We start from the raw sequence: 27701 nt of genomic DNA on the forward strand, positions 1-27701 counted from the left end.
AAGTGTACTGCAACAGAGCAGCATCCACCACGCTGCTGCTCACATAATGCTGGCCCAAGAGGTTGCTAGGAGAGGCATCCTAAAGAAGTTTTTGCTTAGTACCTAGATGGTACTAAGAACCCTGCTAGGAGAAATCCTGTGCCATTTCTATGAGAAGCTACAGAGAGACTCAAAGAGTCCACTCAAAGAGTGATTTTAAATTCAAAACAATCCAGTTTTATATACCTAACTCAATGAATATTAGAGATCTAAAAATCCTAGAGTAAAGTAAGATAAGACTGGCTTGAAGTCAACAGAAATGCTTTCAAGAGGAGCCATGCTTCTTTCCATGTCACTGAGTCCAATTCTGATCTAGCCACAGGCAAAATTTTACTTTATCTCAAAACCAGCTCTGATTAAAGTGAATGATCCTGATGGTTTCTTGCCTCTTTTTTCCTGGGAGAGAAACACTGATCACAAGTGATTAACAGCACAACAGATCTATCTGTTCTAATAAAGAACTTTCTCTTTGCACCAGATACACAAGCATCCTTCCCCTACCATGTCTCTAGGACAGCTTTAGAGCACAGATCTTTCCAAACCCCAAGGTGACAGCTCAGTTGGAATCTTCACTCCCACATGAGAACATTCCAAAGATCAGGTTCAGCCCTCAGTGACCGCCTGGCAATAAGAGCAGACTGGCTCTCCCTCATGCATTCACGGGCATATCTGGTTTTAATTTCTTTAGCAACTCTAGTTCCCTCTTTCTAGCTTTCCCAAGCAGACTAGCTTGAGCTAAGTCCCAATCCTAGCTCAGTGTCACTTAGAAGGGGGAAATAAAAATGAGCTGGTGATGGAGCAGAGGGATGGCAGCCAATGCGTGCCGGGCGTGGGATCGGATGTTGCTGACGTCAGGCCCTGAAGGCTGCTCTGCCATTTCCAGCAGGTACCTTCAGCTGAGCTGCTCCCACAGCTGCCGTGCAGGGCCTTGGAGAGACAAGCCCATGGCCTGGGCTCTGCCAAAGGTAGTTTTGGGATGCTTTCTTGACTGTGCAGAATAGTTTTTTGTAAAGGTGACTCGTGACTTTAACTGAGCTGACTCTCTGAAATTCAAAGCGCCTCCAACACCCAGGCAGGCAGGAGAGCTGGCAAGTGTCTGAAGCCCAACGCCGCTGTATTTCTCTTAAAGTCTCTCGTAAAAAATCGTGGGCTATATTGGTCCTGGATTTAACTGCAGTGAAGTAGGCCGTGACTTCAATGAGATACACACATTCCCCAGTCAGGTTTTGAATAAAAAATTTTTATAAGTTTACATGATCTAAGAGCCACCAAGCCCTGTGTGTGAGGGTTTTCAATGGCACTGCTTCAGGAGGAAAAGAGGAAGAATGCCTCGGTTATCCAAGTGCTATATCCCATGCAGTATCCAGTCAAGCAGGCTGTTTCTTCCCTGGCTGCAGTATTTGCATACAAAATTAACCTGCCAGTTAATTAAACTCTAATTTTCACTTTTAAGGCAGATGCCACTTAGTCTAAGAATGGCTCCACAACTTATTTCTTCCAGTATTTTCCAAGAGCTTCAAACCAGATACTTAGGAGCATAGCAGGTTTAAATGCAGCACTAAATCTAGCTTACTGTTACAAATAATCACAACTACCAAGTATTCTGATAAAGTCAATTTTAAGTCCCTCAGCACTTTCATGGGCTTGTTTACTAGCCTTCTTTCTGATGCTCTCAATCTACGCTCTCTCTACATTGTGACAAGCAGAAAACAGATCAGAGGATTTCCAAGACAGTTACTCAGCTTCAAAAAGGCTGATGTACAGTAGATACCCTGCAAAGTGTAATATAAAGCTCTACAAAGTGTCATTGCTATGGAAACATGCAAGTAATCTGTGGTTAGGCCAGCTAACATTTTAATGACATAGTCCTGGAGGAGAGAAGGGTTTTCCCTTTGGAGATATAGATGAAGACTTGGAATGAAAATGTAGGCTAGCTTTGTTGAAGAGAAAAATTCACCCCAATCTTTAACTGCTCTCTGCCGTCTTACTCAACTTCTCAAACACTCTTCTCAATTTCTCTAGCACATTTCAGGCAAAGCCTCAAAATCTTTCCCTCCCTCAGGAGTCCTGTACTTGTCCCTGCTGCATGAGAATCCCTCAAAGATATCTGTGAAAAAAGCACAGGCTTCTGCAGAGGTTTTCCAGCTGACAAAGAGGAGGGTCGTGCACACCTGCTGACAGCAGCTCATTCCCACCACTGGCAGGTAAATGATCTTGGCAGCTCCACATCTCAGCTCTCCTGCCAAGACCCCTTTTGCAGAGCGTTGAGCACCGACGCCCTTCGAAGCTGCCCTTCCTCAAAGGGCAGCTAATGTGCATGGAAAACTGCTCTGGGAATGGGGAAGGAAGCGCCTTGATGGAATTATTGCTGGCCACAGAACCTCAGGCATGCTCACATTTTCACCCTCCTCCCCCAAAATAGGCCTGATGCCAAGGAGTAAGACATAGTCAAAGAATTGAAGTCTTTCAATATCTCATTACAGAAAGCAGCAGACAAGTTGGCAGAAGGCCAGGCAGGCTTCCAATGAAAACACTCCCATTATAGCTTTGCTTATGTTTCTATGAACTTTCATAAAAAACAACACCTTTAAGAAATATTTCAGTTTTTATTAATTGGCTTTTTTGATAAAGATCTATTTTGTTTGAAAACTCCCTAGCTATCTAGCTCTCTCCCACACATCCCAATCACCATTTCACCTCCTACAACCTGACAGGCTTCTGCTGCACTCTGCTCCTCATGAGCATCCACAGCTACTGCACAGGTTAAAAAATTATCTGCACTGAGGCACCTGCAGAACAGGGGACAACAACAGCATGTGAAGAGGCTGGATGAAATTCAGCATTCCTTTGGGCATTTCAAAAGCATCTTTCACTACTTTGCAAGCCCTATTACTTCATGGGCTGAGACCTAAGAAATGGAAGATGTTCACAGTCAGATAAATGACATGGGGATCTTTGACTTCTGTACCAAAACACAGCATGAAGGTGCAAAGCCAAAAAACCCTCAGCTTCCCAATTATTTTCACTGCCCAAAGAAAAACTGTTTTTCTTCCAACCCAGAGCCCAGTGTAACTGCTGCAAAGCTACAGCAACGTCAGAGGTTTCATGATCAACAGGGTTGATCATGAGGAGAATAAAAAGGATAAGTCCTCTTTCACCTAGCAGGTATAAGTAGCACACTCTTAATGAACTGGAGAGGTTTTAGAACTTCTGCCATGTTTCATCACTCAAAGATTATCACTACCAAGCATCACATGCCTGGCTCACACAAGGAGGGAATAACTTTATCATGTAAACAGCAGCCCCAGGCTTTTGCCAACTCTGGATGAAAGTCCATGACAGACATTTTATTGCCATGAAAATTTCAGATATTCACCGAGAATATTGTACTTTACAGTATCAAATGTGAGGTCAAGAAGACTATACAGCAAAAGTAAATGTAAAGTGCAAGGAGCAAAGAGTTTCCCTTTTTGCTTTCTATGTAAAGCAGTTCCTCATCTGCCTTCAAAGAATAAACACCATAGCATGTTTTCTACTCCTCCACAGGTAGAGTCTTCAGAACACTATTAAAAGTACTCTTTGCTCAATACGCAGGAATAGATTTTTCGACAAGAGCAAGGAAAACACAAAATTCAGAATAAGCAAAGAACTACAGTGATTGAGAACGAAGAACTGGCTTTTCATTGTAGAAGAGATGGAATGAACTCAGGCCCAAGCAGTGACAGCTATGGTTAGGAGATATACCAAATCCAAAAGAAAAAGGTCTTTTAAATAATAACTAATTTTAAATAATAAATAAGTTAAATAAAAAAAGCTCAGGGCTGTTTTCCCCAGGTATTTCAAAGACTAATCATCCATCCAGATGTCAGGTACAAATCTCACAGGGGATCCAGTTCACAGAAATAACTGGTGCTACTGAGAAGTTTGCTGCACAAGAGGCTATTTAAAAATAATAATACAGCTGCAAATGCATACGATTCTTGCTGCTCTAAGCAGCATTTTATTTCAGCTTACCACTAGCTCCAATCTTTCAGAGCAGTATGTAAAATTGTTCCTCATACAATACCTGTCCTTGTGCTATGTCAAACCATTTTCTAGTTACCAAAGCACAAATATTTCAACACCACCTAAATTGCTAAGAGTGAGCCATCTAAATCAAGATCAAAAGGTGCATTTCTAAATCAAGACTCCAGAAGAAATTTGAAGGTAAAAAAGTATTCAGAGGGAATCTGTCATACACTTTGTTATGAGTCATCATTTTTAAGAACCTTGATCTTAAAGGAAGCTCCACTGAGGCAGAAATCCCAATCCATGGGATCCCACGCAGTGCCTGCAGCAGAAGGGGAGGTTGAGAGCAGACATGGAAGAGTCAAGCCTGGCCATTGCTCATGCTCAGATTTAATCTCCTTACTCAGTACATGTTGATCTTCAAAGTATTTTAATGAAATCCATTTCAGAGCAGCAGCTTGACTTCTCTCACTGCCCCAAAATTTATCAGTGAAACTGTACTGTACCCTTCAAAACTGAAAGGATCTTAAACACTCATCTCATTGATTCAAGCTGCCCTGTATCCCACAAGAGGCACTCTTGGAGATAGAAGATGAATCAGGGTAATGAAGCCAAAACCACCAAAGACTTCTAATTGGACACTTGGGAGCAGCTCCTTGGGGGCCAACGATGTCAATTGTGACAATGTCCTCAGGACAACTACACAGGGCAGAGCAGCAGGAGTACTGAACACAGTACAGAAATAGAGCCTGGGAAATCCAATTGCAATGTACAAATTCAGCTGGTAACAGACGACAGAACTTACAGGCTCAAGTTCAATATTGTCAATGAACTTCTCATCCATTTTATCTCTAAGACGTTTTCCTGGGACAGGTGTTGAGGGTAAGCCCTCTGCTCACACTCAGAAAGCCCCACATGTCAACAGTGAGCCAAGTTCCCCCCCATTACAGCAAATGTTCTTGGGCTCCACTGCAGCAGCTGTGCTTTCAGGGGTTTTGTTTGGGTTTTTTAAGGGGAGGCATGCAAGGAAGGAAAGAATTCCTCCAAAAGAAAATATGATTGTGTGCAGCATCAGATTTTACAGACTCCAGAGACAAAGTTAGGATGAGGCTACAGAAGGTAAAAACCTAAAAAAATGGTTCCAGTTTTCTTCTTTCAAGGATTCGAAGAAACCAACAGAGAGTTAGGAAAGGAAAAGGAAAAAAAAAAAGGAAAGGATTATGTTTGGAAGGTGAAAACTGATCTGAAGTACAAGTCACAAAGTGACACTGAATCAAAAGTCAAGTTATTCTGTAGCAAAGGAACAAGCAATATTAAAGAGTAGATTGGCATTTTTACAATTCTTCCAAATCCACCAACTTTTGTGCAGAGAAATGTGATGTTTTTGAGCCATTTCTATGTAACTATTTGTCACGTTCAGGAATATCTGCTTTTAGAAGTAACATTCCTATGAACTACCACTAAAATCACAAAAACTAGTAGACTCTGGGTGAATGCTGGAAGCAGTCACAGACTGAAAGTATTTCATCTCCTTTTCTAAAGTGCTCTGGATGGAAGGCATCCATCTTGAGTGTGCTGCTGCACTCAAAGCCAGTGAAGATGCTGGATCCTGTTCAGCCAGAGGAAAGCTTCAGAGCTCATTGTGCTTCGGCATCAGGATTCACCAGGCAGCTGGTTGGTGTTCAGCAGGGCAGCTGGAGTCCTTTTTGGAAAGGGCTACAAGAGGCACCACCTGCACTTTTCCTGCTTTTTTTTTTTTTTTTTTTTTTTTTTTTTTTGTACTGTATGAATCCTTGTAAAGCTCCCTGTATATTGACACTTTTCTTCAGAACTAGAAAAACTTAAGATACTGGAATATATTCACTGGAACATTGCAGAATCTTTGTCCGTTGAGTGGAGGACACAGCAAACATGAAGGACAATGAAAATATCTTCTAAAGAAGTTACATCCCCTCACACTGTTTGGGGACCCAGCACCAGCTCATTGCTGTAGTTTGTATTATGTGGAGAAGCGAATTCTTGCTTACTTAGCTATTGTGCAGACTTTAACCTGTCAGAAGAAATGTGATAAAAAGCAGAAGAAAAAAAGACAATCTGACTCATTTCCACAGGGGCACTTAGTACATGAGCAGAGATTGTTCCTTAAGCATTACTCAGCAACCTACTTTACAAAAATGAGTTTTCCAAAAAAATCCATCTAGAACACACCTATTGCTTTAATGGGACTGAAGTTTTACAGCAACCTGTTTCAACACAGTTAACAGTCTTTCTGACAATAATAAAGCCTAAGCTTTAAAACACACAGGGCATGCTGATAAAACTATTCTTTATTCTTTTCTAGCTCTCTGCCCAAAAAGTGACTCACTAAACAACCAACATGAGGTGATGTAAGGCATCCAACTGTGTTCAGTCCTGGGTGCAGATGTGTATGGCCAGCTATGCCTCTGTTTTCCCAAGCTGTAGAGCAAAGATAAGCACAAACAGCTTCAGTCTGGAATAAGATAATCATGCAGGCAATGGCAAAGACAGAAGTCAGCTCTGCTGCTTGGGAAAGCAATAGTCCCACAGAAAGTCCAGGAAGAATCTTCTCCTTTTAAGCATGTGAGACAGAAGGAATACCGTGATTAACTCCTGTCAGGTACAGGAATCATGCAATACACAAAACTGCTTGGAACAACAATAGCAGAAATAACATTTGCTGCAAAAACACATGTTGAAGAGCTTTGTTTCCTCTCAGAATGTTCCCTCGTGTTTTAGTTTGCATAAACCCATAGCTTTAAGAACACAGAGCTGAAAAACTCCTTTTAGCGAGTTCTGCCTTCCCAACTATTTCTACATAAACTGAAAACCTAGTAATAAACACAAATGTCAGCCTTTTAAGACAGGCTCTCTCATCTCAAGCAAAACAGCATTTCACTTTCTATTAATGATGCTATTTTTTGTGGTCATGTATTTAATTGAAAGCTGATGAGTGATATTCTTTAACAGTTAGAGCCATCAAAAAGAAAATGAAATGCAAGGAATGCAAAAGCAAGCCTAAAAATGCAATCAGAAATAAAAGAATGGTTACAGAAGTCATTAAATAAAAAGGCCAGTAGAGAACTCTAGGATAAACAAGAACAGAATACAAGCATTTCACACCACTGCTCTCATAGAAGCTGAGACTCCAATTCAAACAATTTTCCCAGATATGCAGAACACAGTGAATGAGCCTTATTTATTCCTGCTCTACCCCAAATCAGCCTGCACAAACTTCCCTTCTGTAACAGGGAAACTCTTAATCCCAAACATCTACTTTTTTAAAATACAATTTCCAGCAAGACTTAAATTTCCAAAAAAAGACAGTTGAAGCTACAATGCTGTTGTTTTGAATACATGCACTAGTAGGACTATTTTTTTTTTTTTAAGATGTGCAAAACCAGAACTTTTCTTTGATAAGCTTCTGGAGTCAGATAAGCTGAAGGACAACACTGACAAAGCTATTCAAATTTGCATCTGTTCTCCCCCACTGGAAAACTAGTCAGGCATAGACAGGAAGTGTTCACCTACATCTGGCTACTCTGTACCACAAACCCAATTTGAGAAGCCACATTCAGTTTCCCCTGTAACACTGATAATGATACAGCACACCTGGTATCCCAGTAAACACTGCCCTTGAGCTCAGAACCCTGTGTTTTCCAAATTACAATTACAGTATTCCTCCCCTAAAATAAGGGTTGTCAAATTATATATGAGAATAGAAACTATAATGAATAAATACAGTCTTTCCCTTGAATACTTGGAATACTTATCTTACTCATACAATGGCAGTGCTGCTTCTACAAAGCAGACTAAACTAAATAGCCCACAAATTATTACTCCCCCTGCTTAAATATTGAAAGATTTTGTAGCAACAGCATTGTTACAGCATATGAGGCAAGACAAAGTACTGTTCTTGAAAAAGACAGCTGGATCAAGTTATAGATGTAGCTGGTCATATTTCAGGGTTCAAACAGGTAGCTTCCATATAGCTTTAGGTCAAAGAGTTATTGTACTATCTGTTCACAGACAGAGCCCATTCTGCACTAGGAAGCCTGCCTTAAACTTGTGGTTTTCTTCATAACCCACACAAAGGAAACTAACCTCTAATTTGTAGTTGAGCCCAATATCTTTGCTGACATCTGTATCAGAAATCCCAGCAGACCATTCTTACTGATTTTCATCCAACTGTGACAAAATGTATTCAGTGATTACACATTTTATCACCAACACAACTAATAATGCATCCCAGATCTACAGAGGGAAAGACATTACTTAGCCCTTCTAAGTAGAAGTGAGGCAATACATAGGTAGTTGAACTTTAGATACTGTGGTAACTTTTGCAGTCAATTTGAAATCCTCTGTTCAAAAACTTCTGGCAGTAACAATGTTTTGCAGACCTCAACTGCTGTTGTCAAATAAACTAAATTCAACCCAGAATCTATTTTCTTCTCTTTTCACATAGCAAGACCCACAGCAACAACAAACATATGAGTGAACCCCTGACAGTTTCCTAATGCCAGAGCCAGCACATGATGCTGCTACAGCCACAATACTTTAACTTAATCCATCATTAGAAAGGTGAGAAGCTGTTATATTAGCTGTATGCAAGTGATGGCCCCAGTTGTGTCTTTAGATACTGAAATGTACTATTATTTGCCATAAAGAGATCCTCCCTTATGCCAGTGATGCATGTATAAATGCAAAATAAAATGTAAGCAGGAGGAAAAGGCATGAGGTAACAGGAGTCACCTTCTTGGTTGTCACCACTGTGGTTCCTGTGTTAGTTGTACTGCTCCAAATTATGCTTTGTGAGGCTGGCAGAGCTGCATCCCTAGTTCCACCACTCTGGGAAAACTGTCCCACTCCTATGTTTAGGATGGATTAAAGCCTAGCAGAAAGCTTGCAGTTCCTTGTTACCTGACTGCCTCTGCTCAAGTTGAGAAAAACCTCAAGTGAGAAAGAGGCATTATTACTTTTATTTCTGAACTTTAGAGCAAACCTTGTAGCAGAGAGGCTCCAGGACCTGCTCTGAACATCCATTTACACCTACAGCCCCGAACAGCAAACACAAGCACACTGATAAGCTGCTGCAGGTGCACTGAGGCCTGACAGAAGCTCCGGCTGTGCTGCAGGCTGCCTGCCATCACCAGATTTTATTTCTGCATTATTATTGGGCAAGGCTAAGGTGGGTATTAAGACGGCCTGCCAAGATAAATTAAAGGTCTACCGGCCCTTAACGAGAAGCAGTATCCCCACCCTCGGCTCAGAGGTTACGGGTGACACTGCACATTATGTTCACCTTGCTTTTGTCTTCTGCCTCAAGTTTAGACGCAGTAAAATGTAATCAGGGGCAGTCATGCGTGAGCCCAGACACTTGGCTCCCGGGATCCGCCAGTGCCCGGTGCTGCGGCACAAAACCCAACCGGGGATGTCTCGGCTCAAGTTGTGGGAACAAAGGAGCGCTCCGGCTGCCTCGGCAGCGGGGCTGCACACCGCTGCTCTGGGGGCTGCACACCGCCGCTCCCGGGGGTACCGCACACCGCTGCTCCCGGGGGTACCGCACACCGCTGCTCTGGGGGTACCGCACACCGCCGCTCTGGGGGTACCGCACACCGCTGCTCCCGGGGGTACCGCACACCGCCGCTCTGGGGGTACCGCACACCGCCGCTCTGGGGGTACCGCACACCGCCGCTCCCGGGGGTACCGCACACCGCTGCTCCCGGGGGTACCGCACACCGCTGCTCTGGGGGTACCGCACACCGCCGCTCCCGGGGGTACCGCACACCGCTGCTCTGGGGGTACCGCACACCGCTGCTCTGGGGGTACCGCACACCGCCGCTCCCGGGGGTACCGCACACCGCTGCTCTGGGGGTACCGCACACCACTGCTCTGGGGGTACCGCACACCGCCGCTCCCGGGGGTACCGCACACCGCTGCTCTGGGGGTACCGCACACCGGGAGTGCAGCACACCACCCCCTCTGGGGGCTCCACACAGCCGCTCCCGGGGCAGCGCTGCCACCACGCAGCCCCCCAGGACCTCCGGCCACCGCACCAAAAACCTTCACAAATTTTTGTTGGAAGCGGGCCAAATGGAGCTGTGGTTGTTACCGGGTGCAAAGGCAGTGACTTTATCCCAAGGCACGCCGAGTGTTTAAGCCTTTCACAAATAAATTCCTTCACACTCCCCTTAGGGATGACCTATCATCCCAGGCCAGAAAACGCTTTCCGACCCTGCCTCTGGACAGGGAGAAAGCAGACCCACCTCTGCCACACTCTCTCTCCCTCTAAAAGTTATAGTTCCACAAAATCAGGACATACACATGGGGATTATCCCATGCATCATTTCCAGCTCCGGCTCGTCTAGTTTAAAAATATGAAAGATAAAGTTACTGAACACTTCAGGGATCAGCCTGTAACACGAAGTCCTTTGGCTAACTGGTGTTTGGACTGTGCAGATCCTTGATCCCTGACAAGAGGGCTCCAGTGATGGAAGCATTGGCATTATTAATGATAGAAGAACTCTTCTTAATGTAAACTTTGAAAGGCTTTGTAAGAATTTTGCATGGCCAAATTCTTGGAGAAACACTGGAAAGTTGTTTTCTAACCAGTTCATTTTTCCAGCCCCTTTTAGCAGCCTCCTTGTACTAACCCATTCAAGGGGCTTTTTTTTTTTTTTTTTTTTTTTTTTTTTTTTTTTAAATAAAAGCCCCAGACTAACTGCTTTAAGTCACCTACAGTGGGACTTGGGGTTTTGTTCATTTGATACAAGCACACACAAATACTTACCTCGTGAACAGTTAAAAATCAAAAGCATTTACAAGAAAGATAGCCTTTAAAATTCACAAAAGCAAAGTGATTTGATTGAACTTTAGGCTGTCAGGAGTAACATCTAAAAATAAGCAGTGTCAGCTATGCAAGAATTTAATGAGTAGTGGCCAGTGCTGTGTGTATGAGAGATCTGTCCAATTTTTAAAGTGCCAGAATTACCAAAAGAAGCAAGTACAGGTCCTTGAGATCCAAAAATCTCAGGATGATCACCTCCTCCTGTTTTAATTAAAGTACCACATACCTCCAAAGAGAAGAATACAGCTCACTGTGCTGAAACAAAGAGAATAAACCACACTTGCAGATAGACACCATGATTCAGGCACAGGTTGAAAAGAACATTCTGAAAGTACGTGCCCCATAAAAGAGAGCACTTGGAATTACTTATTTGCTATCAATTTCTCTGCAGGCTAAGACTTTTGGTGCATATTTTACTGTACCTTCTGGCTGTACAGATCAGAGACCTGAGAAGATAAAGGCCCTTCAAACACCTTACTGCTTCAGCCTGTTTGACTCTTACAGGTATAGATACAGTTTCACCAGTACCCATTTATGCTTACTGTAATTCATTTACCAAAGACTCAACGCCTCCTCCTCACAAGCCTTCCCTCCCTCTTCAGACACAAAAGAAACTTTCTGCCCCATCTAAAAACTTCAGGCAAGCAAGGGAGAATACATTTCCCCATTTTCAGCACTAGCAATCCATGGAGGGGGGAGGGAAGAAGAAGTGAATCAAATCCTTTTGAACAAGGTTATTAAGTGTTATCAAAGTAACTGTGCCTCCAGGGATGGATTCCAGCCCGCTCCCAAGTATTATCCCCCCATCACCAAAACCCAGCGACAACACACACCTCATCTGTCACTGCTGGAAGAGGGCTGGGGAGAAAAGGGTCTTGGAGACTGTAAAAGCGATTAAACTGGAACTGAATGGAGGTGGGTAAATCACCACCATCAAAGCGTTACAGGCACATAAAGGCACACAGGTGAAGAGGATAATAAAAGCGCTCCTCTAGGAGTGAATACAGCCGAAATATACGTTTTTCAATAAAGGTTTTCAAAAAAGGAGACACGGGAGAGGGGCTGCGAGCAGCTCTCCTCCTCCTGCCTCCTTCCATCTCCCAAAAGGCACCATCAATTGCTCTTCTCCTCCCACCTCCCTCACAAAAAAAAAAAAAAACCAGTATTAAAATAGTTTTGCCCAGGAGACAGCGAGCTCAAGTCCCTGGGAAGTTTACACAAAGTTTAACTACAGATATTAATTTTCACACCCCCCCCTCCCCCTCTCCTTTTATTTTAAAAGGGAAAAGTCTGCAGGAGGAGGGAGGGCAGGGATGGACGGCAGTCCCCGACCCGCTGCCAGGGGTGCGGGGCCAGCTCGCAGGCTTCGGCTCCCTACCTGGAGGGTCCATTTCAATGTAAAATATCAGCTCAGTGGAATAGGGCATCATCACTTCCCTCCAGTCCGTGTCATCGCGGTCCATATCCCACAACGTGTTGTACATCGCGACAGCCAAGTCCCGGCAGGGTTAGAATAAGAGGTTGGATAGCTCGGCTTTTAATCGAGAGGTGAAGGGAAAAAAAAAAAAAAAAAAAAGGGGGGGGGGGATAAAAAGAAAGGAAAAAAAAAAAAAAAAAGCCGAGAAGAATTCACCTCGCTGTAAAATAACACTTCTAGAAAAAAAAAAAAATTAAAAATCGCAAAATTAAACTTAAAAAAATGCCTCCACGCAAGTCCCCTCAGCAGCTGCCCTACAGGAACTAAAGGTAGGTAGTAATATATATAAAAATATATATAGAGAGTGCTTCTTTTTGTTTGAAAAGACACCTTTCCACAGAAAAGCCACTTTCCTGAATTCTTTCTAAAAATCGCCGTTTTCGGGGTATTTTTAAACCACAAGCCAAACAAGCCCCCCACAGGAAAGCCGGGCGAAGGTGGGAAGCAGCGGATAAAAAGGGGCGATTTCAGTCTCTGGATGAATTCTATCCGCCGGCGGAGGACGAGAAAGGAGGCAGCGGCGGCGGGCAACAATACGGGCGGGCGGGCGCGGAGCCCGAGCGGGGCGGGCGGCGCTGTGCCCGCGGTGCGGTGCGCGCCGGCGGGGCTGGGTGCGCGGGGCTCAGCGGCGGGCGGGCGGCCCGCGGCGGGGCCCGCCGTGCCCTGCTGGCGGCGCGGGGCGGCGGGCGGCGGCGGCGGCGGGCGGCGGGGCCGGGCTCGGGGCGGCCGCGCTCGGTGACATTTTAAGCGGCTCTGAGGGGCCCGGCCGCCGCCACCCGCCTCTTGCCGGGGACCGGGCCACGCCCCCCAGGCGCCAGGGGGCGGGGCTTCGCGCCGGCTCTTTAACCCCTTGGAGGTGAACGGGGGTGTGTGAGAGCGGGCGCTTCCACGAGGAGGAGAGAGGGGTAGGCAAACAAAAAAAGCCATAAAGGGAAAATGTCCCTCTTTACGCTGGCGAGGCAGACCCACACAGAAAGCTTCTTAGAAATAAAAGTCTGCTTCCCCCCTTTTCTAACTTTTATCCGGCTCGCTTTCGCCACTTTTCTCGACGCCTTTTCGCAGTGCCCCCCCCGTGCTGAGGCGCGCAGTGGCGGTGGTAGGTCCCTCGGCTGGCCGGCCGCCAAGGGGCCGCTGCCGCGGAGCACGCGCGGGGGGCGGGGGGAGCGGAGCGCAGTTGCCAGAGCTGCTGCCTTTGTCTGAGGGAGCAGCGAGCGCCGGGATTGGCAGAGTCCTGCGGGCGGCTCAGCCAATCAGCGCGCGGCGGGGCCGGCCGGCTCGATGGCGATTGGCCGCGAGCGCCGGTTACTAAGCGGGACAAAGGAAGGCGAGCGCTGGGGCGAGAGCGGGGTTCGGGGGGCGCGGGGTGACCCGGCCCCGCTTCCCGGCCCCGCTTCCCGGCCGGGCAGCGCCCCGACACCGCCCCGACACCGCCCCGACACCGCCCCGACACCGCCGTCTCCAGCGCTGGCCCTGAGGAAACTCCTCCTGCCCACATCGCCGGCGGGGCTGCCCCCGCCCCGAGCCGGTGCGCCGCAGCACCGGGGCTACCTGCCGCCCTCCGGCCCGGGCCGGCCGCCGTGTGGGGATGAGTGAGGCCTGTGGGAGACCCGGGCACACGGGACCCTCTGAAGGCAGAGCCGGTGGCCACATCCCCGGCGGGAGCCTGTCCTGGCTGACCCCTCAGCCGCTGCACTGGCCACAAACAGTGGCCCTCCTCCCTCCTCTGCAGGGCCCTGGCAGCCGCCTGCTGTGTGAGCCACGTAATCTACGTTCTAACCTGCCCATCTCAGAGGGCACCATAACTAGCGGGTGTGACCCTCGAGAAAAACCCGACGCGCTTTCTAGTGACATAACCGGCGGGGGGGGGGGGGGGGGGAAACCAAAACCAAAAAAACACAGGAAAAGGCACCAAACTGGATGTCTGTCTCTCACCAGGTTTGGGATAAGTCTGAGCTGCAAGCACACCCGAAATGGAACCTCAGCCTGCCTGGCAGCCACATCCCGATGGGCAGCCACAGCCCGCAGCCCGCAGGCACCGGCGGGAGGCAGAAGTGCAGCCAGCTCGGCACTCAGCCTCGGTTTTGGCGCGGCGAAGCATCCTTAGAGAAAGGCTGCTGCTGAGAAATTAAGGAAGAGTCCTTTCCCCAGACTCCCAACCAGTGTCAGAGGCACAAGGATGAACAACACCTTGATCTGCTGTGGAAATCTCAGGGAATGTTGGAAAATCCAACACCAAAGGTGTCTGCTTTACTTGCACTTCAAAGCGTAGAAGAGCAAGTGACGAATAATTTGTCCTGCTCTGGCATTAGGTAGCAGCTCCTGAAAACACCCTTCTGACTTGGCTGAACCTTAGGGTGACTGTGACATTGAATAACCAAAAGGCTGGGCCCTATGGAAGAGTATGAGGGAAGATCTGAAGTTTGCTGATGTATCACAACTTCCACAGCAAGCAATTTAGAGCAGGCTGCTCCAGGCACAGAGCTCCTTGAGGGATGGATGGCTGCAGAAGAGCACAGGGCTTTGATTCAAGTCACTCACTGCACAGAAATTAATTTTATAAACCCATCCACAAACTCTGATTAATCCACGATAACCAGATATGATTCCTTTTTCTAATTCTTAAATTAAATTATTGAGCTGATACCATGTATCAGCTCCAGTTTCTTCAAAGGGAAATGCCTTCCTTAGAAGCACAGCTGGCTCCTGCAGTGAAATTTAACTTGGTGCTTTGTGCCCAAGACATCAGCTGTCCACTGGCAAGGTGTGGGGCATCCCACAAGGGTTGGCCATGGGTGGGGGTGGAGAAGTGGATGCTGCTGTGCAGGCCCTGCAGAGCTGAAAACTGGGGCTGTGGTCCCTATGGCAGCCCCCAAACTTAGATTAGCAGTTGTGGCAGAGAGGGGGAAGGTGGCAGACTCAGGTTGAAATTCATTTTCCCCCTTCCTGCACCTCATTATAAGTTCCACCCACATAAGACCTAATTACTTGGCTTTTATGCTGGCAAAGTGGATTTCTTCCTTGCTGTTTCCCATGGTGGTTGCCTTCATTTTCATGGCGGCACTGATGGTTACAGCTTATTGATGTTTTCACTTTAGTGATTTAAAGCAGAATACATTTTGTTATTAGCACTGGTTTCTCTCATTGCTGCTTTAATCAAAGATGCAATTTAAGGCAGAAGATTGTGTGTAATGGTAAACAGTAGGATAATGCCTTGAGAGAACAGAATATTAATGTGTTTTTATTTCTCAAAACTGTGCTTATAATTTACCCAAGATTTCTTGGCTTCCAAAACACACATAGGGGGTGCTCCCTTTCCTACCACACTGCCTGCCTTGCACCAGGGATGAGCATGGTGTGCATTTGTGTGCCCAGGGGGGAGAGGGAGGCACATCTGCTGCCTCACACGCTGCTAAACCCCCTCTGCCTGTGCCTCTCCCACAGGCATAAGGTCTGAACATTGGAGAGCAGAGACAAAACTGGGAGCACACCGAGGGCTTGGGGGTGCTCAAAGTCTGGGAGTGCTCCCACTGCCAAAACCAGGCCATGCAAACCCAGTACATCACCCCAAGACAAAAAAAAACTACATTCAAACACTGAAACAAAATTATGGTGATTTGGCAGTGCCTGAGCAGAGGTCAAAGTGCTGGAGGAGGGGACCTGGTGCCCCACACTACGGCTGAAAGACAAGAAGTGAGCTGAGTGCCTGCTGCCTTCCCAACATCCTGACATCTCGTGTCGACGGCTGTGCATTTGCTCACTTTCCTTTCCTTGGATCTGACAATTTGCATTTCAAGGCAAGATTAAATATTGAAGTTTTGAGCGCTTCCATGTGCTTCAGGAGGAGCTGAACAGACCTGCACTGGAACAGACTGAACACAGAAAAGCCATTTGTGCCAAACTGCTTGGTTTCCTCTTTGCCGAGCCATGATAATGTGATATCCGACAGCTGAATGTAGGCCACAACAGGCTTTTATAGTTGGAGGGCTGGAAGAGGGAGGGGGGCTGGATCCACACTGCTGCCAGCCAAATGCATGAAAATGATGAGAGACTTTTGGGGCAGGCTGGGGACTCCTGACTACTCCTGAGATCCAGATATTAGCTGCACTGTTGGCACAAGCTCAGGGTCTGCTGGAGGGGAGCTTGGAGAAGGTAGAACTGCATTCACATCAGCAAGGACAACTCCCTGGCCATCAGTAGATGCTACATGAAATTACCGGCCTTTTGCTGTACAGACCCTGGGATTTTTGGATAATGTGCTGTGACTGGTGGCCAGCTTCCCACGGGGGTAGCCACGCCTTGCAGGGAACAGCACAAGAACAACTAGTTATGGCAGTTTGGTTTAGTTAACAGATTCTTCCTGCCCATTTCTCACCTGGTGATGAGGAGATGAGGGAAGGTGTGAGGGTTTGTCTGCTTTGGCTCAGATGCTGCTGCTGGGGTCTCAGTGTGGCTCAGTACACCACAAACCAACCCTGGGGCTTGCTGGCAGGAGAAGAGGTGTTGGGAATGGCAGAGGTTCATCCTGTCTTCCTGAACCACGGGGACAGTGCAAGCACCATCTTCCCCTTCAGTTGTACAGTCTGAGCCCCAAAAGTACCACAGAGACCACAAAGCTTTTGCCACAAGATTAAGAGTATTAATCCCTGCAGGGGTGAAGCAGCAGCAGTTTGCTTCCCTGCATCCTCAGAACCTTCATGTGAAATTCAATGGGTGTTTTTAACAAGGACTGTGCTTCCTCTCTCTGCTTTATAGTCATTTTCTGTCCTAACAGGCTGCAAACAGTTGCCTCACTCCACCCCAGATGCGGCCACATTTCTGTGGTGAGAAAAACTCTGGCAAGTGTGCCGAAGTCGGGGGCTTTGGTTTGAAAATTATACATTGCATTAAAAACCTGTATTAAAGAATAATATGTGGTCTGCAAAAAACTTTCAAATGAAACACTTCAGTGTTAGGAAGTGTCTTATTTACGGCAGTGAGAGCAGCTTGTGCCCTTTTCCCTCCCCTGTCCGCTGGGTAAGGAAAGAGTTTGAAATAAGGGCTCATGTCCATAAAGGTTGGAACACAAGGCATGCACACAGAGCTGAGCTTGTGAGGAATCATACATTAGGCATTTCCTAACTTAAAAGCACTTGGCTTTGCATTGTAAACAACATTCTTTTAACATAGGAAATAGCATTTTAAAAAAAATAAAGAAAAAGATCTTTTAAATAACTGTCTACAATGTAGGTTGTTGCAGCTGGACCTAAAGTATTCCTCAGCAAGGGTTGGATTGGCCTTTCCTCACTGCTCCAGAGGCTTCTGCCCAAAAAATTGCAGAAGTAACGGTCTGGGATGGAAGCAGAAAGCTGCTCTCCTGCAAGGGGAGAGGAGGTGTGTGTGGCTTTTGCAGCTGGACAGTGGATGCCAACCCTGTGCTCTGGGTGTTTGGGGTGGACACATCTGCACCTGGAGGGTGCCCGGGGATGGTCGAGGGGGTGGGCACGGGGGGGGGGGGGGGGTGAGGGAGAGGGCACGCCGCACTGAGCTGTGCTGAATTGCTTTGGCAGACAGCATCGGGCCAGCTCTTCAGAAAGTTCACGTTCAGTTATTGTTTTGACAGGCTGCCAAAGTTTTCCTGAGGAATGCAGGCAGCAGAAGGGAAATGGTGATTTTCAAACTTTTTTTTTTTATAACTCAGCCAAACCAGAATGGAATTTCATGGGAAAAGTGAAAGGTACATCTCTAGCCTCGGGGCATCGTTGCTGCCAAGTTTCAGGGTCTGGCTGCAAACAATGGAGGTGTCGGAGCATCTCCAAAGCGGTGCACCCTTGCATGCACTCACATGTGCTCACGCACACTCACACACACGCTGAAAGCATCTTTAATGGTGTCTGCTCCCAGAAAACTGACATTAACCTGCAGCTCTTTAAAAAGGGTATGCGTGGTGTAAAAGCAGGCGACAGAGCGGCTGATGAAAGGTTTGCGGCTTGGGAGGACATTTCGGTGCTCTCCCCACCCCAGTCCTGGCGTGCAGCCAGCCATGGGGCACCGCTGCTCTCCACATGCTCTTCACTAGGTCAGTCCCGGAGCCACTGGGTATTTTTGCAGGTCTCCCTACCCCTAGGAAGGGCAGGAAGTTGTAAGCTCCCCTCCTCCTCCTCCTCCTGCTCCACACAGGGAGGAGAGCAGCCCGTGAGCCGGGCTGTAGCGCTGCAGCACCCCGGGGTCTGCGGGGCTGTGGAACCGGGCTGGGGAACTGCCAGTTACCTTATATTTTCCAGTACACTAATTTCTCTTGTCATCTTGCCAGTGACAAACAGAGAGGGTTAAACAGAGCAATCCATTAAAGAAGCAGCCTGACAGTCCGATTGTTAAGGGTTTCAGCGATCCCCATTTACACTGGCTTGAAAAAAAAATTGCCTCGAGCAGCTCCAATTACAGAATTATCGGACCACACTCTGGTCCCTTTGTGCACTTCGCATCTCTGTCATCGTTCCAGGCCTCTCTCTATTTTGTTGCTTGGAAATGGTGAGCAAAATGGAAGGAGACTTGTAACAAATTCAGAGAAATTAGAGGGGGGATAAAAGAGAGAGAGAAAAGCTCCTTCCCTGATTCTAATGTACTAAACCAGGACACTTTTAAAATGTAACACTGTATAGGAACTTAAAATATTTTTCACTTCCTCTATTCATTGCTTTAATGCACTGGAACTACTTGCTTAGATTCCCACCCCCCCCAAGGAATGTACAATAACCGCTCTGTAAATTCCTCAGGTCTGATTTTAAGAGGTACTGTAGAACTTTATTTATGGAGGAAAGAAATAATCCCAATACCTTCCTGCAGTAACTCTTTTTAATACCCATAGCAGTGTATGTTTTGATCCCAGCCAGTGATGCAAGCAGCAGGAAGAGGAAATCAACAGCACCTCTAGGAAAAGCGAGGTCTCAGCCCTGCTCTGCTGACATCCCACTTGGTGACCTTCTGGATTGCCAGCATGGGTGTGAAGGTGCCACCATTCTTGGTAAGAGGAATTCTGAAAAGCTCAGAGGATTTTCACTTCCGCAAAGCAAAGCTTGAACTCTGTAGATTTGTTATTATTATGAAAAAACCCCAGTGCAATCATTTCCCTAACATAGGATGCAAAGTTGAAGGGTTTCTTAACCCTTCACCTTTGGCTAAGCAAAGCATGGCCCCCATGATGCAGCAGCTACATGACATGGACATGCCCCCAACCCAATGTGGCATCACCTATTTATCTTCCAGCAAAGTCTTCCATTCCTGGTGTCCCAAACACTAATTTTACCATCCCTCTTCCAGTATTATCCTGGTAGCAGTACCTTCATAGGTCCATGACATGTAAGAGCCTCCCCCCTTTCCTTGCAGTGGAGATCCTCTGGTTTTGGAGGGAGGGAAAGTCAACACAGACACCCTTGGGCAATGCTGGAGGAAGCTGAGATCAACCTTCAGTTGCAGGTCGCAACTGAATGCACCAGGGAATGCTGGCTTCCCTCTGGCCCAAAACAGAAGGAAGTTTCTCATGGCTGAGTCCCCAGTCCTGCCATGCAAGTCCTTTGCCCCCATCCCTTTCCCTGGGATTTGATGGAACTGACCTATCAATTTCTCTGTGTCCAGGGAACCTCACTGCAGCACATCCATACTTGGAGCTCTGCACATCTGCAGGAATGGAGACTTCCCACCCCAGGTTTTGGGTGGAGATGGAAAGCAGGAGAAAACCTCTCGTAACAACCCAGGGAGCTCTCGGGGGTATTGAAAAGTCCTCTCATTTCTTATTAATCACTTAGGCCAAGAACTCAAGTGTCGGCAGTGTGTTGGCCAGGGTTGTTTTCCTTGCAGTTATCCACATGCAATTCATGCCTTGGAAAATGACCCATTTACCATCATGCATTGTTGCTTAGCTACGCACGCTTTCCCTCTAAGTTTTCCCAAATGGAAACATGGCTCTATTTGCTTTGGAGATCATTTTCCCTGGCTTTCTCTGCTTTACAGTAAATAAGCATAAGAAGAAGAACCTCTGAACACTGAGTGGAGAAATAAAACAAACAGCGCAGTGTACGGTGAGCATTTAAAATCCAGCATGTGAATACAATGCCTTCCTTTTCCAGCCAAGGTGATGGGCAGGGAGAGTTTGAGCAAAGGCAACTTGCAGGTCAAGTTCATTAAGACCTTTTTTTGTCTGTCATTTGCATAAAGGTTTTTCCATGCTGAAGATTTCCAAACAATTTGGTTGAATAATTCTGGGTTCCCAAGAGAAGAGTATTATTTCCCTGGAGGACAGGTGGGACTTAGGGGCACTGAGAACTCACTCTGTGTCTCTGCTGCCATGCCTGCCTTGTGGAATCCTAGATATCCTCTAGAAACATGCAGGAAAACACCTCCCTTATGCCTGCAAACCAGCCCACTACTTTGAGCCACTAGACAAGACTTTATTCATCAAACTCCAAAATTCCTCAGGTTCACTAAGTCCTGACTACACTCTCATAGTGCATGGTGGGCACAATCTGGCAGATCAGCCTCTGAAGCATCAAGTTCAGCTTCCCAGCACACCAGGTAAATCTTTGGGCCATTTGCTGGAATCCTGAGCCCACCAGTGCCTATGCTGCACAGATGTCCTCAAAACATGCAACAAATCCAGAGATTTTGGAAAGCACAAGCTTTACAGCCCATGCACAGAGGGACTGCATGGCACATGTTCAGCTGTGTCCCTGGGATCGCTGGTCTTGCTCAGTATGTGCCTTAGGGCTGAGTTGTTGCCGGCATGGTGCTTGTGTCCAGGATTTCCAGATGTCCAGAAGTTCATCTGTTCCTCAAGGATCAGATAAAACTTGCAACATCTTCAGATTTTACTAAGGACAAAGCTTTTGGGTAAAAAGGCAGCCAAGAGTCTCTCACAGCACATAGGTTAGTAGAGAACTCAGTGGAAAACCTTTTGTTTCCTGCTCTGAATGTGCTGGACATGAGCTCTTTGTGCAGAGTAGACACAGCTGTCAGCTGCCAGAGCTCCCAGGAGTGGGACACTCTGAAGGGTGAGCTCTGCCCTGCCTTCTGCTGACAAAGCATAAAATGCATATTGTCTCTGAACAGAAAAAGGGAAGAAACAAAGTAAATCATGTGATGCTGGTTACCAGGCCAAAACACTGAACTGAGGTTTAATACAACAGTTTCCAGGGTGCCAGAAAGTGAAGAGGGATATTGTACCTATGCAAATCCCGGCCGGTGGGTTGACACATCCCAAACACTGCCCTCTGTGAGAGCTGCCAGCACCTGAAGAAGCACCTTTACTCCTCTGTCGCTGGGAAGCTCTTATCTTGCTTTGACCAAGCGTGCACAATAGAGCTTTGTTTTGGGTGATACCTCCCAGGTGAACGGCTTCTTAGAAGTGCTTTGAGGAATTAAATGAGTGAAAACAGTAGAAGAGGGAGGGGAAGGGGAGAAAAACTTGCTGCTGCACTACAGGAGGCAAAGTCGGTGGATACTAAACCCACTAAATAAGGAGCTGGGATCTGTGTCAGACTGAAAGAAGCAAATGTGTGACCCGGCTCCCTGCCACCACAGACACCTCATGACAATGTCTCAGTCCCAAAGTGGGAATCCACTGTCCCCTGTGTCCCTGCAGCAAGGGTGGGGATGCTGTTGCTTGCAGATGCTGCCCAGGTCTCTGGTGCTCCAGCCCCCAGCTCCACACACACCAAGCTCAGGCACCTCATCCTCATGGTATGGCCTCCCAGCCCCATCTCTCTGCAGAGGGTGTGTTTCAGCACAGGCATTTTGGGGATCCCAGCAGGTGATGGTATCAGACACTGTGTCCTCTTCTTCCCTTTGCAATTGCATTTATGCAGCTGAGGCCAAATCCTGCTTCTTGCAATCCTGTCTGGTCTTTTTGGTTGATGGGAGATGCCAGGTCTTTCTTGCCCTGGGCAGAGGATCACTCTGGCTCAGGGCAGGCTGGGCACCTGCCTTAGGTCCTGGAGCTGAATCAGGCCAAGGGCAGTTTTCACGAATGGAAATCCCCCCAGTTTTATTGTCTTTGAAGCCTGGAAACACCTGCCTGTTGCTCAGGGAAACAAGGCAGGCAGGACAAGGGTCTGGCAGCACCTCCCCTTTGTTCTGTGTCCTTCCTGGGCACCCTTTGGAGCCCAACCCTGCAAGCACCCTGTGCCCCCCATGGTTGGTTAGGAGTTGGCTGTGTGAAAATCAAACATCAAAGGGCTCTTCCAGCAAGGGCTATTTCCACATCAAATGCCTACCTCCAGTCCCGAGCCATTGGGGAGAGAACTCTTCATAAAAGGAGAGGGAAGATTAATATTATTTTTCAAAAGTATAATGGAAGGTTTCCACTCCCCAAGCACTTCAGAGTTGGTTTTTGCACAAAGCTAGAATAATTTCAACCCCAAAGGAAAAAGAAAAATACATAAGAGGAGGTTAAAAATGCCTGAAAAAATAACTGGTCTGAATAGAAATGTTCAGGTCACTGTCACTTCAGGGGCTGGAAGAGGCTGCTGCTGGGAGAGCCTGACTTTCCATAGGAATGCATGTCCTCCATCCTCACTCTTGGAGCAGCAGGCTTGTTCTGGATGCCTGCTTGAGCACGGGAAAGTGGGGAGAGCCAAGGACATGCTGTTGGAACTGCAAACTGGTGAGAAGAGGAAGGAAAGGACAAGAGGTAGAGAAGATGCTGGAAGCACTCTGTTGGGCAAGTGGAACAGGAAAAGCCTGCTGTGAAGTGCAAGCCTTCCCTGAGACTCTCCAAGAGAAAGGTGGCACGAATCCGGCCGAGCGGCGGGCTGGCAGCGTGCCTGGAGCGTGGCATAGCTCTGCCTTGGAAAGACACCTGCAGCCTCAGCATCTTCCTCTCACAAACACGCCACAGCATCATGAGGGAACCACAGTCCTGCAGCCTGACAGCCAGTTTCTGCTCTGTGAGCATGAGCCATTGGGCCAGACACGTGTATGAACAATTATTTGATCATTTCCACTGCAGGAACCGACTTGACAAATACCTCCGATTCACAAGCTCGCAGTCTGCTTCTGAAAAACCAGACCAGGAGCAGGCTTCCACCCTGGAAAATCCCTTGCCTGTGTCTGCTTTGCATCCTTTCCCATGCTGGGAAAGGTTGGGCCAAATGCAGAAGGCATCACAGAGCTGGCAAAGCTGCTCTGGGGCAATGTTCCCGGGCTGGTGGGTCAGGGGTGGCAGGGCTTAGCCCCTGGGATGTGGTCTGTCCTTGGGTGACTTAGTGCCTTGCTTGTTTTCTGCTTTTTGGTCATTCAATAGAATTAAATTTTGCTAGTGAGTACCTCACCTTCCTCTGGACTTGGGTACAGATGTGAAGCAAAGTGTGGGGCAGTGCTTGCAGCCCCAAGCCTCAGAGTGTCAGGTGACAAGCACCCCTCAGTGATTTTCCCTTAAAAAGGGGGTAGGAAGGAAATACTTGTGGATAAGGAAATGCAACATATGATCCTGAGGGCTCAGGGAAACTCTGTTGGTTAAGCCAAATCTTGCCTTTTCTCAATGCTTGAAGTTACCCATCCGTGAAGAGGGCTGGAGCAGGCATCTCCACCCCATAAATCCCACTTACGCCCTAAAGAAAATGTTTCATTGGTGCTTCAGGTTAATCTGCTGGCTACCACGGGGACAAAGGCTTCACACTGTCCCAAGCAAGCAGAAAAATCTCCCAGACCCTTCGCTGGAGATTGGAACTGATGGCCAGAGGGCAGTGATGGGAGAAAGCAGCAACAAGAGGGTGGCTGGGCAGCAGTTTGTGGGACTGTGCTGGCATCACTGTGTGCCCCAGTATCCCTTCCTCACCAGCTTTCCTGTGTACCTGAGCCAAAGCAGGGGGTGATGGCAATGGTTCTCCCCTCCGCCAGACACTGCCTGTTACCAGAAAGGAGGGGGAACCCTGGGACAGTGGCTCCGTGCTGATGCCGGGGTGTGACACTCGGTGGGTCAGTGCTGGGAAATCCAAGGGGAGCGCTGGAAACAGGAGACGCCTGTGGCAGCCGCCGGTGCCGGTAGGACACGGCCGGTTCGCTGCCTGTGGAACTGCGAATGCCCTGCCCAAACAACTCGCTCAGATTTACCGTAAGCGGCAACCAGGCCGTCCATAGCTTGTGGTGAACATACCAGGTCAGCCTGCAGAAAGGGCTGCGGAAGCCAAGCTGGCCCCTTGCCCAGCAGGCTGGAGGAGGGGAGCAGGGGGGGGGCTCTGCAGCCCTGCCCCAGCACAGCACCCTCAGCCTCACAGGCTCTGCCTGCTGCAGGCTCCAGAGCCTCGTCTGGGAACACACGAGGTGGATTTTCTCTTGCCAGGTGCTTTCTGCACCCAGTGTAAGGAGGGGGTGATGCTGTGGATGGAGCCCTCCATATGATTCCACTGCCGTGGCACCGGGGCAGCTGGAGGAACGCAGGGAATTCCTGACTGTGCAGAAGCCCCCTGTAAGCGGCACCGCAAAGGGACTCAGAGGCCGGGCTGGGTGCCGCTGGCTGGCAGCCAGCTCATCCCTGGGGCACTCGGGGCCACGGCTGAGCCGGGAAACCCCCGGCTGCACCCAGCTTCCGGCCTTTGTGAGGGAAAGGTGGCGGGGCGGTGGCAGTGGGATGGCTGCCATCATGTCATCCTGGCCCGGGCCGCCATGGAGGCTCGTGTGTCCCTGCAGGCCGAGAGGTGCTGCCGAATGACGGGACACCGTGCAAGGTCTGGCTGAGGGGACTCGCCATCCCCTCCCACGCAGCTGTGCTGGGAGGGAAATTTCCGATACTGCCGGCTTCCCAGAAGTCAGGGGAGGTTTCGTCCCTGGCTCTGCTGTCTCAGCTCACGCGTCTTTCCCAGCTCAGGCTGTGACCCTGGCATGGGAGGCTTAGTGCCAGCGGTGTAGGGCGAGACCGAGGGCGGGCAGCCCGTCGGGCCAGGCTGTGTGGAGCCAGCCACAGAGCTCCAGCCCTTCTCCTGGCCACTCTCCCAGTCAGACCATCTTTGCTGGTGGGTCCCCTACAGTGCCATGTGCTGCCCAGTGCCAGCCAGCTCAGTGACACCAGCATGTGCCACATCCCTGTCCCCTTGCCCCAAGGCCTTGCACTAAAATCCCCTATTGAGTCACCATGGCCCTGGCAGTGTTGGGGTCACTGTGCTGGGGGTGCCATAGGGGTGTGCTGCAGGGCCAAGGACCAGGAGTTTTGTCTCTCCCCTTCCTGGCATGGATGCAAAGCATCCTGCGAAGGAATGCCCATCAAGGGAGGGATTCTGCTTGGCAGAGGTCTCCGTGGCATGAGCCACAGGGCTGGTGCCATAGGTGTCCTGGGCTCTGAGGATTGATGGGCCTGGCCCTGTGCAGGCAGTGGAGAATGTGGCTGTTCCAGGGTGGGATGGGGGAGTCAGGGGACACCGGCCATATGTCAGGTGACACTGGGTGTTGGGAGCATGACCATATCCTATAGCAGCCATGCAACCTTCCTCAGCCACCCAGCACTGGCTATGGATATTTTCTGTTCTTACAAGAAATCCAGCTAAAAACAAGGGACTGTTCCAACCAGGTACCAGCGCTTTTTCCTCTGCTCTGTGTTTAGGCAGCAGTGATTCTCAAGAATGTCCAAATCTTTGCTGTGCATATGCTCTGATTTTGAGCTCCCAAGGACTGAAGGGCTCCTGGCACTTTCCCATCCCCTGCCTGTCCTGACTGCAGGGCCTGTTGCCAGAAGAAAAACTGAGCCTGGGACTTAAGTGTCCGGCCCAAACCTGATGTGCCTGAGAAGGAGGAGCGCTGACCCTGACCTCTGCAGCCCTTCAGCACCAGCTCGGGCTTAACTCTCTCCTCTGCAGGAAGATTTGAAGCCTTCCAGTTAAATCCGGGAAGGAGTTAGCAAGTCTTTGTGGCAGGCGGATTAGAGGCAGAGGTAAATGCTCCTGCTAAATGTAATCTGGCTGGTTAAAAGCTCAGCTCAGCCTCTATCCCAGCATTGTCCTTGCTTCTTATAAATACAAGAGACAATTCTGCAAACACAGACTTTTCCTATTGACACGCAAGGGAGTGGTGAGAACGTGTTGTTCTACCCCTCTCCCCAGGATATCATTAGGATTTATTACCAACCCCCAGTGCCCTCCTTTCTCTGGGATGGGCTGGACACTGGCAGCCTCTGATCCTGCGGGTGCAGCAGGAGGGGGATTACAGCTCGTGGGGCCACAGGTCAGGGCAGGTAAAGGCAGCAGAAGCTCCTGACGCTGGGGAAATGGGACTGGGGGCAGAGCCAAAACCCTCTTTCTCCCCACAAGCCAGGGGTTCCTCCAATCCCATGCCCTGGGGAGCCCTTTTGATGGGATGGGGCAAGAGTTGCAAGGGGATAGGGACCGGGAGGCTAGGAGTTCTGCTCACTGTGGAGTATATAGCAACTCAAAACAGAAATGAAAAGTGATCATAACTACGTAAAAATAGTTTACACTTACTTGCTTCTCTCTGAAAACTTCTGGAGCTGGTGGCCCTAAGAGGACACAAGAGAGTGGCAGGAGCCACTGGCCATATGGCAGAAGCATCTGTATCCCTACTGTCCCCTGCAGGAGACAGGACTCCCTGGGCAGTACTAGCCAGGGCCCTGTGTGCCAACCCCAGGAGTTTGTGGGTGCCCTCCTTTGCTCCCACAAGTGGAGGGTGCACAGACAACCTCTTCCAGGGGATTATGGCTGAAGTGGGGGGCTTTCATGGGAAGTATGAGCAGGCAGGGATCAGGGTCTTACCAGGATTAAGGTATTTTCCATGCATTTAAACTAGTTGTCACGAACCCAGAGCTGACCCAGAGCACGGCACCTAGGGGACAGGGGAGAAGAGGGGGAAGAGGCTCATGCCCACCCCAAAACCCACCCCAGGGCTTGCAGGGAGCAGGGGGAAGTTGGTCACAGAGGCTTGGAAGCCCCCAAAGCCCCAGAAATTATCTCTGGTCTCCAGTTTGCAGAGGTGACCAGGTGCTGCACAACCCCAGTGAGGTGCCTGCTGATGGAGCAGAGCCTGGGGGGCTCAAGGGGGGACAGCAGCAAGTCCCAGGGAGACAGCAGAGCCATGTGCCCTCTCTGGGGCCAGGACAGAGGGGTCCACTGTGGGAGACGTGAGAGCTGGGTGGCTCCAGGAGCTTGGTAACCTTAATCCTCCCTTGGATTAATGCTTAGGGGAGCTGGGGACAGTGTTTAAACCTGCCAGAGTGAGCCCTCGTGGTGAGTGCAGCCCTGTAGTGGGGTCGGAGAGGGACAGAGGGCACAGGGTGAGGACAAGAAGAGGTGCGGGCAGTCCTGTGGCCTAGTCTGACATGCAGCCTCAGATTTTGTGGGC

At 48.7% G+C, this 27701-nt stretch overlaps 1 protein-coding gene and 1 long non-coding RNA gene across 3 annotated transcripts in view; one reads left to right on the plus strand and one right to left on the minus strand.

The window, feature by feature from the left end:
• The window catches only part of PIK3R3 (phosphoinositide-3-kinase regulatory subunit 3), a 78419-nt gene that overhangs the window by 20119 nt on the left and 30599 nt on the right, over positions 1 to 27701 (minus strand). The window contains exon 1 of one of the 2 annotated variants that reach the window (XM_053984709.1): positions 12291 to 12981. The exons of the other annotated variant lie outside the window; for it this stretch is intronic. Within the exon in view, the coding sequence (XP_053840684.1) occupies positions 12291 to 12396 (106 nt within the window). The 5' untranslated portion in view covers positions 12397 to 12981. Of the gene's footprint in view, positions 1 to 12290; positions 12982 to 27701 lie in introns of those variants that run through there. 2 annotated transcript variants of the gene reach the window in all.
• LOC128811255 (uncharacterized) lies at positions 13567 to 15030 on the plus strand. The gene is made up of 2 exons (XR_008438276.1): positions 13567 to 14140; positions 14325 to 15030. It is a non-coding gene; the product is annotated as an uncharacterized LOC128811255 (long non-coding RNA).

This window comes from Vidua macroura, chromosome 9 (genome assembly GCF_024509145.1).
Source record: "Vidua macroura isolate BioBank_ID:100142 chromosome 9, ASM2450914v1, whole genome shotgun sequence".
NCBI classification, from domain to species: domain Eukaryota; kingdom Metazoa; phylum Chordata; class Aves; order Passeriformes; family Viduidae; genus Vidua; species Vidua macroura.